Source organism: Bos indicus, chromosome 15 (assembly GCF_029378745.1).
Source record: "Bos indicus isolate NIAB-ARS_2022 breed Sahiwal x Tharparkar chromosome 15, NIAB-ARS_B.indTharparkar_mat_pri_1.0, whole genome shotgun sequence".
NCBI classification, from domain to species: domain Eukaryota; kingdom Metazoa; phylum Chordata; class Mammalia; order Artiodactyla; family Bovidae; genus Bos; species Bos indicus.
In genome coordinates this window covers 44,660,263-44,676,137 of record NC_091774.1, presented here as the reverse complement: position 1 = coordinate 44,676,137, position 15,875 = coordinate 44,660,263, and the positions used below count along the sequence as shown (strand labels likewise).

The 15,875-nt window shown below is 51.4% G+C and overlaps 1 protein-coding gene across 2 annotated transcripts in view; it reads right to left on the bottom strand.

Moving 5' to 3' along the window:
- LMO1 (LIM domain only 1) overlaps positions 1–7,978 on the bottom strand; it is a 41,810-nt gene extending 33,832 nt beyond the window's left edge. Inside the window, exons 1-2 of one of the 2 annotated variants that reach the window (XM_070803715.1) lie at positions 7,782–7,978; positions 3,078–3,337 (exon numbers count right to left, since the gene is read on the bottom strand). In XM_070803715.1, coding sequence (XP_070659816.1) covers positions 3,078–3,102 — 25 coding nt within the window. In that variant the 5' untranslated portion in view covers positions 3,103–3,337; positions 7,782–7,978. The remainder of the gene's footprint in view (positions 1–3,077; positions 3,338–7,781) is intronic. The other variant, XM_019975869.2, reaches the window with a different exon arrangement.
- Between the last annotated feature and the right edge of the window lie 7,897 nt (positions 7,979–15,875).

Here is a 15,875-nt window from a genome sequence, read left to right as displayed (position 1 = left end):
TCAGGGCTATAGCTCCCCTTGGACCACAAACCTCCCCGGAAAGCCCACTGCCTGTGCCAGTCCAAGCACAGGTGCCAGGGGGAGAAGGGTGGTTTCTCCAGGAAAGTTGGAGCTGGGCTCCCTTTGCTGACAGGCAGGCCCCACGGCACGTAGAAAGGCAGGACCCTGAGTTCCAGTAAAGTGGAGCTGGCTAGGCCAAGAGCAAGCATCCAAATGAAAGCAATTAATCTTGAAACCCGAAGTTTAACCGTTTGCAAAACAGATCTTTCCTCTCTGTGGTGGCCCTTCACTGCTCGACCTAATGGATTACTTTATTAATAATGCACTGTGCTTAAAAGCAAAAAAAAAAAAAAATTTTTTTTTCTGACGATTCAATACTTCAGAAAGTCTCTTAAACCCGTTGCTACGGCAAAGCGATTGATATTTTATTATCTTTCAGAAGTGCAACATGAAAGCCCTGCAGCCCAGCAGAGCAAGAGCTTTGGTCCTCGGCAGCTGGCGGACCTGACTTCAACCAGAGGAGCCTGGGCCTCTTCCCACAAGATGCTGTCAGGTGGAGAAAAGGCGTTGGGGGTGGTTAATAGGAGCCCGAGTTCCCCGCTGCAGCCAGACAAAGGGTGCAGTCCACAGCCGGGAGGAACATACTCCTTGGGGGCCCTGGGGAGCAGTACTGCCACCCAGCCCAGATGGCCACCTGCTGGGAGAGCATTAAGTGTAAGGAAGGAATTAGGCAGCAGGTTTGGGGGTGGGGGTGAGGATGTGAATGGGTCTAGAGCCTTTCTCCCTCCACCTAGCTGAAGGTACCACCTTCAGGGTTTCCTGGAACCAGGAGATGCTAGACTCCAACAGGGAATGGAGGGTGGATTTATGAGCAAAAAGGCTGCTTTTGAAAGACAGATCTAGGCTGAGCAGGACATGAATCAAATGACTCCTCAGGACTTGAGCCAGTCTTCTTCCTTGTGCTGTGAGGGGTCCCAGAGCTCAGTGATCTCAGCACTACTGGGCACCACATCGTTAAGACTGGACAGGCTGGGGGACCTTAGGGCAGAGTCAGCTCTTCTTTACAGGTCTGGGGAACACTAAGGGAAACACATATACCAGGGGGGTAGGCAGGAGACTGGCTGAAATGACCTCCAGAGAACCATTTCCATTTAGGGCTCATCTAGAAACCTTTAGTACACAGAGCCAAGGCATTCTGGGGTGCCTGCAGAGTACAAGACCCGAGGTGCTGGTGGCGGTGTTATCTTGTCAGCTGGAGGCCCGTCTTCCTGCCTGAGGCCACCTGTGTACAGGGCCTGGGTCTTCTGGATTTCTGGCTTGGGCCTAGGGAGTCAATACCAAACAATCTGGGTTGAAGACATACCCCAATTTCCACATGCTCCCCATGGTGGGAGCACCTCCAAACACCAAGGAAGGACCTGCCTGCACTGGCTCCTCACTTTACCAAGAGGAAAAGTGAGGTCTCAAGATGGGCATGACTGGTCCAAGATAACACGGGGAGTTGATGAGAAAGGAGCTAAAACGAGGACTCCTTCCTCCTTGTCTGGCCTCACCCCAGACCTCTTCTCCTTTCCAATCAGTACACGCCTGCACCAGCCCAGCCCTCTACTGGTCCACCTGGGGCTCCACGGGAGGGCCCATAAAAAAGAAACAGCACACAGGAAGTGGGTGTCTCACCCTAGCCAAACCCTGGCAAACGGATTCTTTTGGCCAGAGCATTTAGTCCTCCTCCCTCTCTTTCTACCCACATGCCCAGAAATGGGCTGACCCGCCACAGAGCTCCCCGACATGCCACCCCCGGGCCAGATATTTTAAATGGCCCTTCCTGCCTGAGGTCTCAGTGGGTGGAAGGGAGGCTAGGGGCATCGGCACACAGTGGCAGCAAAGGGAACATCCTGTGTGACCTTGTCACTTAACTTCAGATTTCCACCAAGTGACCATGTCAGGAACACCACCGACCTGGAGGGCAGAGGGCACAGACCTTCATACTCACTGGGAGAGGTCAGCTGATGTCACTCTAAGAGGATTCCCGACTGACTCACAGAAAACCCCTCTTCTCAGGTCCTCACCAGCAGTACAATGCAGGTGGGGCTTGGGTGCTAACAATTAGATTCATGTCTCCCGACAACACTAACCCACCAGGTAACCCTCACCTCCAGAGGAGAAGGGCATGGGCCGGGGCCAGGGAAGGGCCACTCTCCCGACCCCGAGGGCTGCCCCTGGGTCACAAGACACCCACTGGTTTTACCCTTAAGAGGGCTGGGTTCTCCGACCTCTCCTGCACATACCAGGACAATTACTGCGGGACAGTGGCAGTCAGGAAGGCTTTGGGTGTGTGAGACCCCCTACTAGTGGCTTCTAGCCACCGCGGGGCCCCGCTCTTCTGACCTCTCAGGCGCAGTGAAGCTCTTGATCAAGGTAGGTCCTGGCGCCTCCGGCACGCGTGCTACTGGCCGGGAGCGGGACACTTTCTTCCTCTGGGCCAAACTCCTGCCTCCGAGCTCAAGCGCCCTCAGGGAGACAGTGGGCAGCACAGGAGGCGTCCCTTTATCTCACCGAGCTTTCGGGCAGCCGTGTCCCTGAGGGTCCGGCCGGCTTTCCCACTGGCCTGCCGGGCACCCCGGTGGCCACCTTCTTTCTGCGCGCCAGCGGGCCGCAAGCTCTGGAGTCCGATTTCCCGAAGCCACTGATTTGCTCGGCGCTCTGCGACTCTCGGGTTACGCGTGCGGCGCGAGGGTGATGGCTGCGGTGAGAGGAGCAGCCGCAAAGACGAAACGTTCTACGCGAACTGCCGCTGCGCCGAGATCCGAGGGCAGCCGGAGCCTCCACGCGGCCCCGCAGAGCATCACACGGCCGGAGCACAGCTCGCCCGCCCGCGGTCCGGTTCGGCCTGGCCCGGCCCCGGGGGCGCGCAGCCCAGAGGTCCCTTGCCTCGCCACCCTAGTCCCAAGCCCCCTGGGGACCGCCAGCCCAGCACAGCCCGGCGTGTGCGCGCCCGTGTCCCGGCGTGTGTGTTCCCGCGCGCCACGGCGGGGGCGCAGGGGCGCGGGGCGTTGGGACCCCCGCCCGCCACCTACCGTCCTCCTTGTCCAGCACCATCATCTCGGGCGCTCCGTGTCCAGCCGCAGCTCGACTCGGCCGGGAGAAGGGCGCCGATTCCGGGCGCGCTTCGGCGGGGCGGCCGGTCCTCCGGCAGCGAGCGGACTCTAATTACCCGCTTGTCCGGCTCTTAACCTAGATTGCACTCAGCTAGAATTACATTCAGGAGTGAAGCACTTCGCAGATACAAAAGCAGTCTCACCTACTTTTGTGCCTCAGAATTGCAAGGAACTACGAACTGCAATTTGGAGAGGGAGAGGGAGAGAGAAGGGGGAAGAGAGGATCAGAGCCGTTTCTTTGATTCTCACCTTCTAAATGGCTCAATTTGCCCAGTATAATCTGTCTTAATGTAATTGCATTTGATAGCTCATAACCCTGGCTCTGGCAACGACACAGCTTTCAGCCTCATAAAGTGTTTTCCCCTCGGATTTAATCTGAATCTCAATCTAAAATTATATTCAAAGAGATGGGGGAATCTCGGCGGCCGTCTCCCGCTGCCTTTCTCCCTCAATGTATGAGGTTTGCACTCCTGCTACTGAATAAATGCACACATTTCCCGAGGCCCCCTCCCTCCCGAGTTAATGGGGAGTGGAGACGCGCGGCTGCCCGGCTCCGCAGCGCCACCTGGAGGCCTCTAGGCCTCAACTCGGCGCGTGGCTCTGCTCAGGACCCAGGGTCCTGATTCCCAAACACTGTCTGGTAGGCCACTCCTGTCTGTCAGTCCCCTCAGCCTTGATTTTGGCCCCCTCCCACGGGGGCACTCTTTCTCTGACCACGTACCCTCCCTTGCTACCTCCTCTCTCCGGGGTTCCTGGTTGCTTCCTGGATTGTTTGGCAAAGTTAACCCTCTGCAGGGCACAGATTTTCCCACTGTTGAGTCTTCCATCACCACCCTTACCCCAGCAGCCCCTCAGAAAAGCATCTTGATTTCACAGAGAATGAGATCCTGTCTCAGCTTCTATCTGAGCAAGCACAGCATGGCCTTGAAGGTTATTATTTTCATTCCACAACTATTTATTGAGCACATATTATGCACCAAGCTCTATTCTAAGGCACTGGGGATACAGCAGTGAAAACAGATTCCTACTATTACAGAGGTGCTGATTTTTGCTTAGTAACGCAGGAGGCAGGAAGGGATACAGTGTTCATCTCCTCTCCCTCTGAACCCTGCTTCTCTCTGAGCACCTTGGGGCTGGTGCCCAGGCTGCCTTCTCCAGGAAGGCCACTCTTCAATATCAAGGGCTTTTTTTTTTTTCTCTTGACAGTACAGAGTTCCAGGATGGGATGGAAATCTTAACATGTGCCAGAGGCTCATCCCCCACAGTCACTTCCAAGGATTAGATCCAGGCAAGGAGAAGGAAACTGTAGTCCTTGGAGGGGCAAAGGGCCATCACGACTTCATCTCGTCTCTGCCTATTACCAGTAGGGGACTTTTGCAAGTCATTTTCTCTCCCTAGGGCCTCAGTTTCCCTGTCTGTGAAGCAGAAGACAGCTCTGCTATCTCCAAATTTGCTCTGGGGATCAGATGAGACATTGCATATGAATGTGCTTTGTAAACTGTAGCACCCCAGACAATGGCGGAGGGGGGAGGCAGTGGGTACAAAGGAGATTTGAAGGCCAGGTCATGCCCCTTAAGCCCTAGGGGGCCCCAATGTGGGGTGCTTGATGGGAGGGGGAAGGGGAGAAGGGATGGTGCTGCAGCCCATCCTCCTCTACCCTAGGCAGGAAAGTCAAGCTTTGAGAAAACAGAAGAGAGGCTGCTTCTAATGAGATGCTTCATCCGCAGCTCAGAGGGTTTCGCTTTCCCCTTCATCTTGAATACTTAATCCTAATAGTCCTTGAGTATATTTGATGTTAAATATATCATTTTGCTCAGACTCACCATCCCTCAGGACTGCGAGCTTGATCTCTCCCCTGCCACTGCAGCTCAGCTGTACCCTGAGGGTCTGAGGGAGGCTTTGGCACTGCCGCCGCCGGCACATTTAGTGCCAGCCCCTCACCCCAGCCTGAGTTGGGGGCCTGACAGCACAGCAAGCACTGGACCCGGCAGGCTGGCAAGGGGGAGCTTCTTTCTGTAGACAGCTCTTTGCTACCTGGAGGTGTTCACTCTACAAGGGCTGTGGCCTTACTCCTGGCCTCTGGGACTGCCTCTCCTCACTCTCAGGGTCTGCCCCTGACCCACAAACCCGAACTTGATTAGCTGGGGCCACTTTCTCACTCTCAGGTGTGTGCTTGGGACTCTGTCCCAACATCAGCTCTCCCCAGCTCCCAAGGTGCCCAATTAGCAGCCACACAGTTAGCAGCATCTCTTTCGGGAGTCAGGGGCCTTGCAGCCCAACCCAGGGACTGGGGCAGGCCTGGGTTACAGAACAATGGACTGTAGAAGAGGCTGGGGTGTGAGCAGGGAGTTGGTGCTGTGTGTGAAGGGCTAGCTGCCTTTGCCCACAGGCAGCTCCCTCTGCAGCCCCAGTGATGAGCACTGAGCTGCCACACTCATCTGGAGAAGGGCCTCCACAGAGGCCTTCTGGTGGACAGAGCTACCCAGCAACCTTTGGACGCTTTGGGTGACTTGAGGTCCCACCCAGGAAGGGGCCTGCTGGGCTGACAAACCCAGGCAGGAGCCTGGCTCCTCCAGCAGCCTGCCTCTCAGCTTATGGGTAATTGTTGGGCAGGGAGGTAACTCCTGTGCCCATGCTCACTCCCACCCAAGCTGCCTTCAGGTCCAGGGGCACGCCCACAACACGGGGGTGGAATTCTCGTATCCCCTGGGGCTGGGGGCGGGGGTTTGCACCTGACACATTCCACAGGTGATGAGCGTGTACTCTCACTGTGAGACTGCCAAGAGTGCTCCAAAATGCCCTTGAAATGCCTCTGGGGACAGCAGAGGGAGGCCAGTTGCTCAGCCCCCTAGGTTACGGTGAGCAGAAAGGGGGTGAGCCTGGCTGCTTTACAAAGTTTTGGGCAGGTCCTAGCAGTTTGTCATTGCATCTGGCAGTAAAGTCCCGATGAAGGATTCCTGCACTGGGGTTGTGGGGGAGGGGGCTGAAGACTTGATGCCCGGGGGGCCCAGCAGACCAGATATTCCAGAACTCCTCAGTGGGGCTTGTCACATGTGCCTTGGCCTGAGGGCCTGCCTCCAGCTCCAAGATGGAGTTACAAGCCGGCCTCACAGGTGACACTCAAAAGGGGTATTTGGAGTGACAAAGGCCCGTTCCCAGTGGCCGCCACAGTTGAGGGGACAGAGTGACTCTACAGACTTTGCGTACCATCAGGATGGCTGCTGGCCAAGTTCAGGTGCCCTGCCCTGCCCAGCCCCCGACTCCCACAAAGCAGCCCATGCATAGGGATTTGCAGCCAACTAGAGTGGCAAAGTACACAGTTGGCAAACTTTTCCTCTTTCGGTTTCTGGAAGCCTAGGACAGGCCTTCCAGGAAGCTGCCGTTATAACTTGTTGGGTTTTGTGAGGGCCTATGCAGAATCTACACTCCAGAAAACAAGTCTCCCCGCCCCTTCAATGAAGGCCAACCCACCCCTGCACAACAGCCCAGAGAAGGTTGTGGATATAGGCTGTCGACCAGATGTCCTAGTTTGCCCCAGTTCTCTGGACTGAGGGGCTTCCAGATCCTGGGACTGTCAGTGATAAAACAGGGATGGTCCTGGGCAAACCAGGATAGTTAATCACCCTACTGGGAGGTGGCATGGTGGGAAAAGGGACTAGCGGGGCCAGAGAGAAAGGCCAGGCACCCAGACCCCTCCCTGCAGACCAGCAGCTGCCTCCCAACCCCCAATTTCCCAGCCTCCTGCCTCAGGGCTTCATCTCCCGGGCACCAGAGAACTGCCCTAGCAACCGGGGATGCTCCATGGACCAGCAGAGCTGTGAGTTCTCCTAAGAGACTGGCATTTACAATGGGAAGGGTGTGAGCTGGACCCAGGGGTGGTTAGATTTTCTGAGAGTCAAGCTTCCTTATGCAACTAGGGTTGGGGTGGGTAAGTAAAGGGTCTTTAAGAAAAAGAATAGGAGATTTACTAAACAAAATTACAATGGAAGGGCTCTGAAGCTTAAAAACTCATTCCATCAATGTGAATCCGCCTCTGCTATCTTGGATATACAGCCCGTCCACATGCCCTAACCGGCAGTGCACCTCCCAGCACTCTGGGCTGGGGGAACTGATCGGCCAGAGTCCTCCCCAACCCGGCCAGGTGTGAAGCCATGTCACCCATCCCGCAGCTATGACGTTCCAGACCTGAGGGACCCCAGGGCGGTGCTGGTTGGACGGCACCCTCACCCCGGGGTTCTCTGGGCATCCTCCTGGGGGAGCCTTTCCGCAGCGGTGCAGAAGCGGGAACATGCAGATACCAGTGGGGAGGCAGAGAGACTGGGGTCAGTGGGCACTGCGGGGAAGCCCACGGCGCGGATCGGAGAGGCGCTCCTTTGCCCGCGAGGCGGCAAGAGCCACTGAGAAAGTTCCCTGCCCGAGCGTGCAGGGCTGCCGGGCTTGGCTGGCCCGTGTGACTTCCTAATCCGGCTGAGGAGCCTCGGGCTGAGCCCGGCACTCCGATACGCACCCGCGCGCACCTCCACCGCCGGGCTTCCGGGGAGCGGGCCAAAGGCGGCCGGGGCCGGACGCGGGGGACGCTGCCGCCGCCCTCGCCCTGCGCCCCGCGGGTCCCCGGGCACCTACCGTCCTCTTGGTCCAACACCATGGTCCCCGGCGGCTCCAGCCCGGCCCGGGCCGAGGACACGGAGGGGCGGGCGGCTCGGACTCCGCCGTCGCTCGTCTGCTTTGCTCCCGCCGGCCCCGCGCGGGCTCCGCGCCCGGCGAGCGCGGCCGCGGACTGGGGCGGATCGACCGGCGCCCGGAGCTGAGCCCCACCGGCTAGGAGCTCCGGCGGGCGGGCGGCCGGGCCAGACCCGGGAGCGGGGCGGGACGGGGCGGGGCTGGGGCGGGGCTGGGGCTGGGGCGAGTCCGCCCGGCCTCGATGGACGAGCCGAGCCGGCAGCAGCTGCCCGGGCCGGGCCGGAGCCGCCGCCGCCGCCGCCGCCGCCGCCGAGCGCTCTTCTCTCCGCGCGGGCAGCGCTCGCTCAGCCGAGTGAAGAAGCCTGCGTTTCCCAGGGCCCCTCAGATTCCCCTGTTAATTAAATCAATTCATTATGTTCAGATCTGATTAGCGGCCCTTCCCCCCCTTTGAATCAATTATTCAATACACAAACATAATTGCTTGGGCCAGAGGTGCCCGCCATTAGCTTATTTAACTCCAAGGACACTAATTACCCGCAGGGCACGGGAACTTTTCTCATTAATTCTGACAAAACACAAAAGCACAGCCAGAGTGTGTGCGTGTGAGGGACTCTGTGTGTGTGTGTGTGTGTGTGTGTGTGACCACATGCCAGAGTGAGGGCTGTGTTGGGTGGTGAGACACCGTGGGAGCTTCAGCTCGGACTTGGGGGAGGCGGAATGTGTGCGATTTCGGGTGGGAGTATGTGGGGTGTCGTTTTGAGTCTGTGACCCTGTCCTTGTGAGTGTGGGCTTCCCCATGTGTGACTGTGAGTGCATCGGGGTGAGTGCGGCCCTGGGGCTGGGGACCGTGGGCCAGTGTCTGAGACCCAGCACCGGAATGTGTGAAATTGTGCACGCGCTTCTGTGTGTGGCTGTGAATGTGACTCCGTGGCTACTGTGGCTGGCGCCCCATCCCCTTTCATTTTGTCTAATTTTCTGGCCATTGCACATTGCAGGCTCAAACCCACAAGGGCAAGTGCAGACCACAGACGAGACGAATCAGGAGGCGGTTGGGGTCTGTGGAGCCAGGCTGAGAGAGTGTCCTCCTCACCTCATCACGGACTGGAGGATGCTCCCCTTCCCCCCAGTTATAAACTCCGGGTTCCCATCATCCCCTTCTCTTGCCCTCTCACTGCACATCCCTATACCCGCCCCCCTCCCCCATTCTCCAGGTTTTATCCCAAAGCCCTCCCCAGCCACAGCTTGCCTCCTCCCATTTCCACAAGTGTCTGATATCCAGGTGCACCCCCAACTCCCACTCCACAAACCCTAGTTCTTTGCCTCCTGTTTGTAAGGCTAAACGGAGGGTGTGCCTATGGTTGACCAACTTCTCCACATTCTACCTCCCAGAAAATCTCTATTGAGAGAAAGCCAGTGAGAGAGCCCACAGAGGCAGGGACACAGAGGGTAATTGATTCCCCCAAATTAGGTTTCTGCTTTCTAAAGACCAGTATTGTTCCCGTTCTCAATGTGCACAGAGGTATTGAAGATTTCCTTTTTGTTTCCCCGGGCAATGAATGAGCTTAATCCATTTGGCTTTATAAATCAGGAAACTAATATTCGCTCCTTCCATAGCAGCTTTTTAAAAAATTTAATTGGTGGAGGAGGCACAGTTTGTCACCCTCATGCTGTCTCCCAAGCCCCCACTTATCAAAACACATTCTGATTGAGGGGTGGAGAGAGGGCTAGGGGAGGGGAAGGGAGGGCTCATCCTGGTTCCTCCTGCCCTCCTCCATCCTTGCACGTTGACCCACATCGTTCATATGGGGCAAAGTTTGTGAAATGAGTGAATTAATTATACTCAATTCAGTGAAGAAAAGGGGGCTGTTCAGAGGTGCTCTTCAGAATGACCTCCCAAACCTGCTGTTCTCATCTTCCACAAACACCGGACATAGCCATGCAGTGACTGAGTTTGGCAACTCCTCCTCACCATCCAGCACAAGCTGCTAGAGTCATCTTCCTGGTGCCAAGACCTGACCCTACTACTCTCCTGCTCAAAAAGTTTCCATGGTTCCCTTTTGTCCACAAGACCAAGACCTAACTGCTTATCAGATCATTTTAGGCCCTTCCCCAGATCTGGGGAAGCCTTTGTAACCACCACTGCCCTTCACTTCAATTTAATTGCTATCTATTGACCTCCAACAACAGCCTCACACTCCTGCCCCTCTGGATTGCTTTGCTGTAATTGAACATACCCTGCAGGTTCTCGCTCTAGTGATTCTTCTCATGGCATCCCTCTGCTTAGGAAGCCCTTGCCCACCTCTCAAAATCCTCTAAGGAAACATCTCCCCTGTGTTCCTCTAAGTGAGTGTGTCTGTGTGAAGTCTGGACTTCTAAGTGGTGCGTGCATTGGTCCACTGAAACCTGGAGAATAAGGTCAGTCCCTGAGGGCACAGTTTCAGCTCTCCCCTAGAGTAGAAGGACAGATACCATATGAAGAGTCTACACTGGGTCACTGGAGAAAATGGGAGCCATAGAGGCAGGGGAGGAATTCAGATATAAAAATGAAGGCTCAGAAGGAGAGAACCTTAGGCACCATCTTTTTGTTTCCCCCAGGACTTCAGATGGAAAGGGACCAGAACCCAGGTGCATGCTTCCTATGAATCCAATATTTTGATCTCCATGCTGTTTAGTTCTCTGTGTTGCTAGGCACGGTCACTGTCTAGACTGGTGCTGGCTGTTCCTGGCACTAGGGCTTCTGGCCAAGAGGACAAGAGGGGGCTGAAATTCTGCCCTCTCTCTGCCCTCCAAGCCATGTGCCTGACATAGGCTGCACCTGCCAAAAGAAAGTACTTTTTGCTAATTTTCAGAAAAGCACTATATGGACAAGCATGGCCTTGTACTTGGGTTATCTGCTTGGCAGAATCTGACCCTTGAGTCCAGCCCAGCTTCCTTGCCCCACCCTCACTTACACGGAGGGCCTGTGTGAGCTCTTTGAAGACCAGCCTCATGGTTTTCATAGTGGAAGAGAAAATTAGAGCTTCACCATGATGAGTGGTCAGGGATACTGAAACAGATGCCCAGCCCCATCTCTGAATGTATATGAGCCTCAGGCACTAGTGAAGGACACTGAACTTAGTGTATCCCTGAGATTTGGACATGGATGGACATACTATAAGGATCAAGGTCCCCAGTGGGGACCATGCTGGAGGAGAGACAATGAGGGTCCTGAGAGGAGATCCCCATGGGGGTCTAGATTGAGAAGCAAGGCCTGGAGTTTGGAAGGGCAACAGTTCCAGGTATGGTGCAAAACTGGGCCTGGCCCACTTCTGCCCAGCACTCCAATGAGAAGAGGGCAATGATGCAGATGAGGAAGCAGGTCACTAAGAGTCCTATAGCTCTACTATCAAAGCCTCCTCTAAAACAGCTTGTCACTAGAAATGACGGGTAACTACAGAGAGGGACAAGAGTACCTGCGTCAGCAGCTCAGTGGCATGGGTGGAAGTGTGTGCATGCAGTGGATGACGAGATGGCAAGAGTATCAGGGAACAACCCTAATATCATGGGAGGCATCTGTATCCCTAGCCTATCAACCCTACCTCCCAACCCTGGGAATATTAGAGAGAAAATGGCTTTATCCAGAACTCAAAATCTGATGGTGTCCAGAGGGCACCTGGATTACATGTATAAGCATTCCTAGAAGGTCTTACACCTTTTTGGAGAGGAGGACCCAGAAGAGAGGAATCAGAATCTGGAGCTGATTGTTATAAACGTGTGAGATCTGGTACCTGACATATGTACGGCATCCACGTTCCAACCTGTTTTAGCTATGTGACCGGCATGAAGGGAGAGGCTGTGGGAGCGAGAACGGGCCAGAATAGCACCTATAGCCAGCCTTGCCTGGGAGGCGGTGGAGCTCAGCCAGAGACGCAAAGGGCGTCATCAATGTCATCAACATCAGGCCAACCAAAGGCTTTGCTCCCACTGCCCCTTGCTGCCCAGAAGCCACACGTGTTCTCCCACACTCTCTTTCTCTTCTTGTCCTCTTTCTCTTCTTGTCTCCCCAGCTGTCTGATCTATTCCTCTGCTCCATTGCAGTGTCAGTAGGTGATGTCACTTCCTACTTTAAGAGATGGGATGTGTCCACAGAAAGGCCCACGTCCTCCTGCCCCAGGTCTGTGCTCCTACCATCATTTTCCACATCTGCAACAGGCACCTGGTCATGCATGCCTTCCCTCCTGGAGAACATGACCTTCTTCCTGCTGGGCCCTATCTCTCAGCATGTGCTCTGGTCCACCAGCTACCACTGGTCAAAGCGTCCCATTGGTTCTTCCCCTTCCCTTTGACCTCCTGGTTCTGCTGGACCTTTCACCACAGCAGGCAGGCAAACTCTGGTGTCTTACCTGAAACAAGTCAACAAAGGAGTTCCTAGGACCTCACATCTGCCTTGAGACCTTTTGCCATCTATTCCCTTTGTTGTCACACTTCCTCATCTCCCACTCTCTCCTCCTCCACAACCATCTGGCTTCAGCCTCCGTAAGGCTTGCCAAGGTCACCAGTGACTTTTATGTCACTAAAAGACTATGTTTAGGGCTCACCATACCTCTCAGAATTTAATGCATATAATCCCTTCTGTCTTGAACATGTTTCTTCCTCAGACAGACACATTCTCTGAGTTTTCCTTCTACCCCGTGGACATTCCTTCTAGTCTTCATGGATTGCCAGCTTTTCTTCTTTCATCAGCTGTTAACTATGGCATCCCTCAGGACTGGGTCCCAGGCGTCTCTGAACACCTTCCCCACCTTGAGGTGCCATCTAGGGTTGTTGGTGTGTAGCCCTTACTCAGAATTCTCCCTTTGAGTTCTGCTCTGGTATTTCCACATATCCCCTTGCATAGAATGTTTCATCCCATTGGATGTACCTTAAAATTTAAAATCCAAATTGAGCCTATGATTTTCTTCCCAAATCTTTCTTCATCTTTTTTCAGTAAACCAACCACTCAATTCTTAATACCAGAAATCTAGAAGTAAAGCAGAATTTCAACCAAGCCAGCAAAAGCAACAACAACAAAGGTGTGTGTGTGTGTGTGTGTGTGTGTGTGTGTGTGAGGGGGGAAGGAACAGCAAGTATACGGAATAAGATGGAACAAGTAAAGCTAAGTATATCGGTATATTACACTACATGTGAAGAGGCTGAATTTCCCTATCAAAAAACAGATTGTCTGAGTAATTTAAAGCATAAAATATAGCCACATGCTGTTTACAAGAAATATTCTCAAAACAAGGTGATAATGAAGACTGAAAATAAAGCAATGAGCAAAGATACACCAAGTAAATGCAATCAGAGAAGGAGGAGGAACAGCAATATTAATATAAATAAGACTAATTTCAAGGCCAAATGTATATACTGCTTGGTAATTAAGAAACACTCTTTTAAATTACTACTGGATCAAAAACAAAGTCAAAACTGAAATTACAAACCACCTAGTAATGAAAAAGAGAATAGCATACCATGAAGAATTTATAAGACACAGCTGTATTCAGAGGAAAAAATATAGCCATAAACTTTTTTTTGTTTTTTGTTTTTTTTTATATATTTACTATAGATATAAGAGAATTAAAAAAAAATAGTTGGATCATAAGTGCTTTTAACAATGAAACAAAGACTAAAAAAATTTTAACTAAGTATTTAATTTAAGAAATTAGAAAGAGAACAAACTAAGCCCAAAGAAAATAAATGAAATTAACAAAGTTATAAAAATCAGAAATTAACGCAACAGAAAATAAATAATAGAAAAATAATTAAAAGAAAACCCAACCCTGGTTCTTTGAAAAAACCAACAAAATTGATAAACTTTTCCAGGCAACCTTAGTTAAGAAAAACAAGAAAGCAAAAACACACCATATTAGATTTAAGAAAAGAGGCATATCACAGATACAGAAAAGGTTAAAGAATTGTAACAATAATGTACATAAGCTTATGAAAACAAATGTGAAAACCTAGAGGAAATAGATGTTTTCCAGGCAACGTAGAAAATTATCAAAATTGAGCACAGAAGTTGAAATCTTGAATAGGCCAATAAACAGAAGCTGTTGTTGTTTTTTTAATGAAAACTCTACTATTAAAACATTACAAGATACCATGTGCACGCATGCTCAGTTGCTTCAGTCATGTCCAGCTCTTTGCAATTCTATGGACTGTACCCCACCAGGCTCCTCTGTACATGGGGAGTCTCCAGGCAAGAATACTGGAGTGGGTTGCTTTGCCCTCCTCCAGGGGATCTTCCTAACCCAGGGATTGAATCCAGACATTGCAGGCAGATTCTTTACTGTCTGAGCCACCAGGGAAGCCCAAGAATACTGAAGTGGGTAGTCTATCCCTTCTCCAGGGGAATTTTCCCAACCCAGGAAGTGAACTGATGTTTCCGGCACCAGGCAAGAATATTGGAGTGGATTGCCTTGTCTTCCTCCAGGGCATCTTCCCAAGCTGGGGGACAAACTCGCGCCTGCTTGCATCTGCTGCATTTCAGGCAGATTCTTTACCCACTGAGTCACCTCGGAAGCCCACAAGATACTGTATGATCCAGCAATTCCTCTCCTGGGAATATACCCCAAAGAATTGAAAACAAAGTCTTAAAGAGGTATTTGTAAACCCCTGTTTGTAGAATCATTATTCACAATAGCCCAAAGCGGGAAGCAACTCATGTGTTCATCAGTGGATGAATAGGTATACTAAATGCGGTATATAGATGTAAAAATATACATATATATATGATAGAATATTATTTGGCCTTAAAAAGGAAGGAAATTCTGATACATGCTACAACTTGGATAAAACTTGAGGACATTATGCTAAGTAAAAAAAGACCATTACAGGAAGACCAATACTGCATGACTTCACTCATAAGAGGTATCTGCTGCTGCTGCTAAGTCACTTCAGTTGTGTCCAACTCTGTACGACCCCATAGATGGAAGCCTACCAGGCTCCTCTGTCCCTGGGATTCTCCAAGCAAGAATACTGGAGTGGGTTGCCATTTCCTTCTCCAATGCATGGATGCCAAGTCACTTCAGTCATGCCCGACTCTGTGTGATGTTATGTACAGCAGCCCACCAGGCTCCTCCATCCACGGGATTCTCTAGGCAAGAATGCTGGAGTGGTTGCCATTTCCTTCTCCAAAGAGATACCTAGAGCAGTTAAATTCATAGAGACAGAAAGTAGAATTGTGGCTGTCAGAGGCTGAGGGATGGGGAAAACAGGGAGTTTTTGTTTAATGGGTATAGAGTTTCAGTTTTGCAAGATAAAATGAGTTCTGGAGATAGAGTTTGAGTTTTGCAAAATAAAAAGAGTTCTGGGGATTGGCTGTATAACAATGTAAATGTACTTACCCTTAATGACATGTACACTTAAAAATGGATGAGATGGTGAATTTTATGTCATGTGTATTTTACCATAATTAAGAATAAAATAAAAATATTACAAGCCACAGATTATAGCAAAAATGAGTTTTATATAACCTTTAAAAACAGATGATTTTTAATGTTACCTAAATTATTTCCAGACAAGAGAATAATTTGGAAATATTACTGGTTCGTTTTATTCGCTAGCATCTTCTTAATTCCCCAAACTTATAAAGATTGAATTAAAAGAGAAAGAAAAAATTACAGACCAGTTTCAATGAGTGCAAAATCTGAAATAAGGATATTAACTACTAGATATGGGAAAAGTATCACAAATTTACACCATACATAGGAGAGTTTATCATCAAAAACATGATTCTGCATCAAGAAATTTAGCAATATAAGTCCAGTACATCAACTAATGAAAAGGATCAAAATATGACTATAGTAATAGATGCCAAAAACCACTTCATAACATTCAGCAAATATTGCTAATAAAATACAAAGCAAAGCAAAAAAAAGAAGAAAAATATTTTAATTTGATAAAGACTATCTATCAAAACTCAATAACAAATATATGACATTCAGAAGCTCTTGCCAGAAATTGGCAAGAGCATCTCTTGCCAAGATGTCATTACCATCACTAATATTCAACATTTTT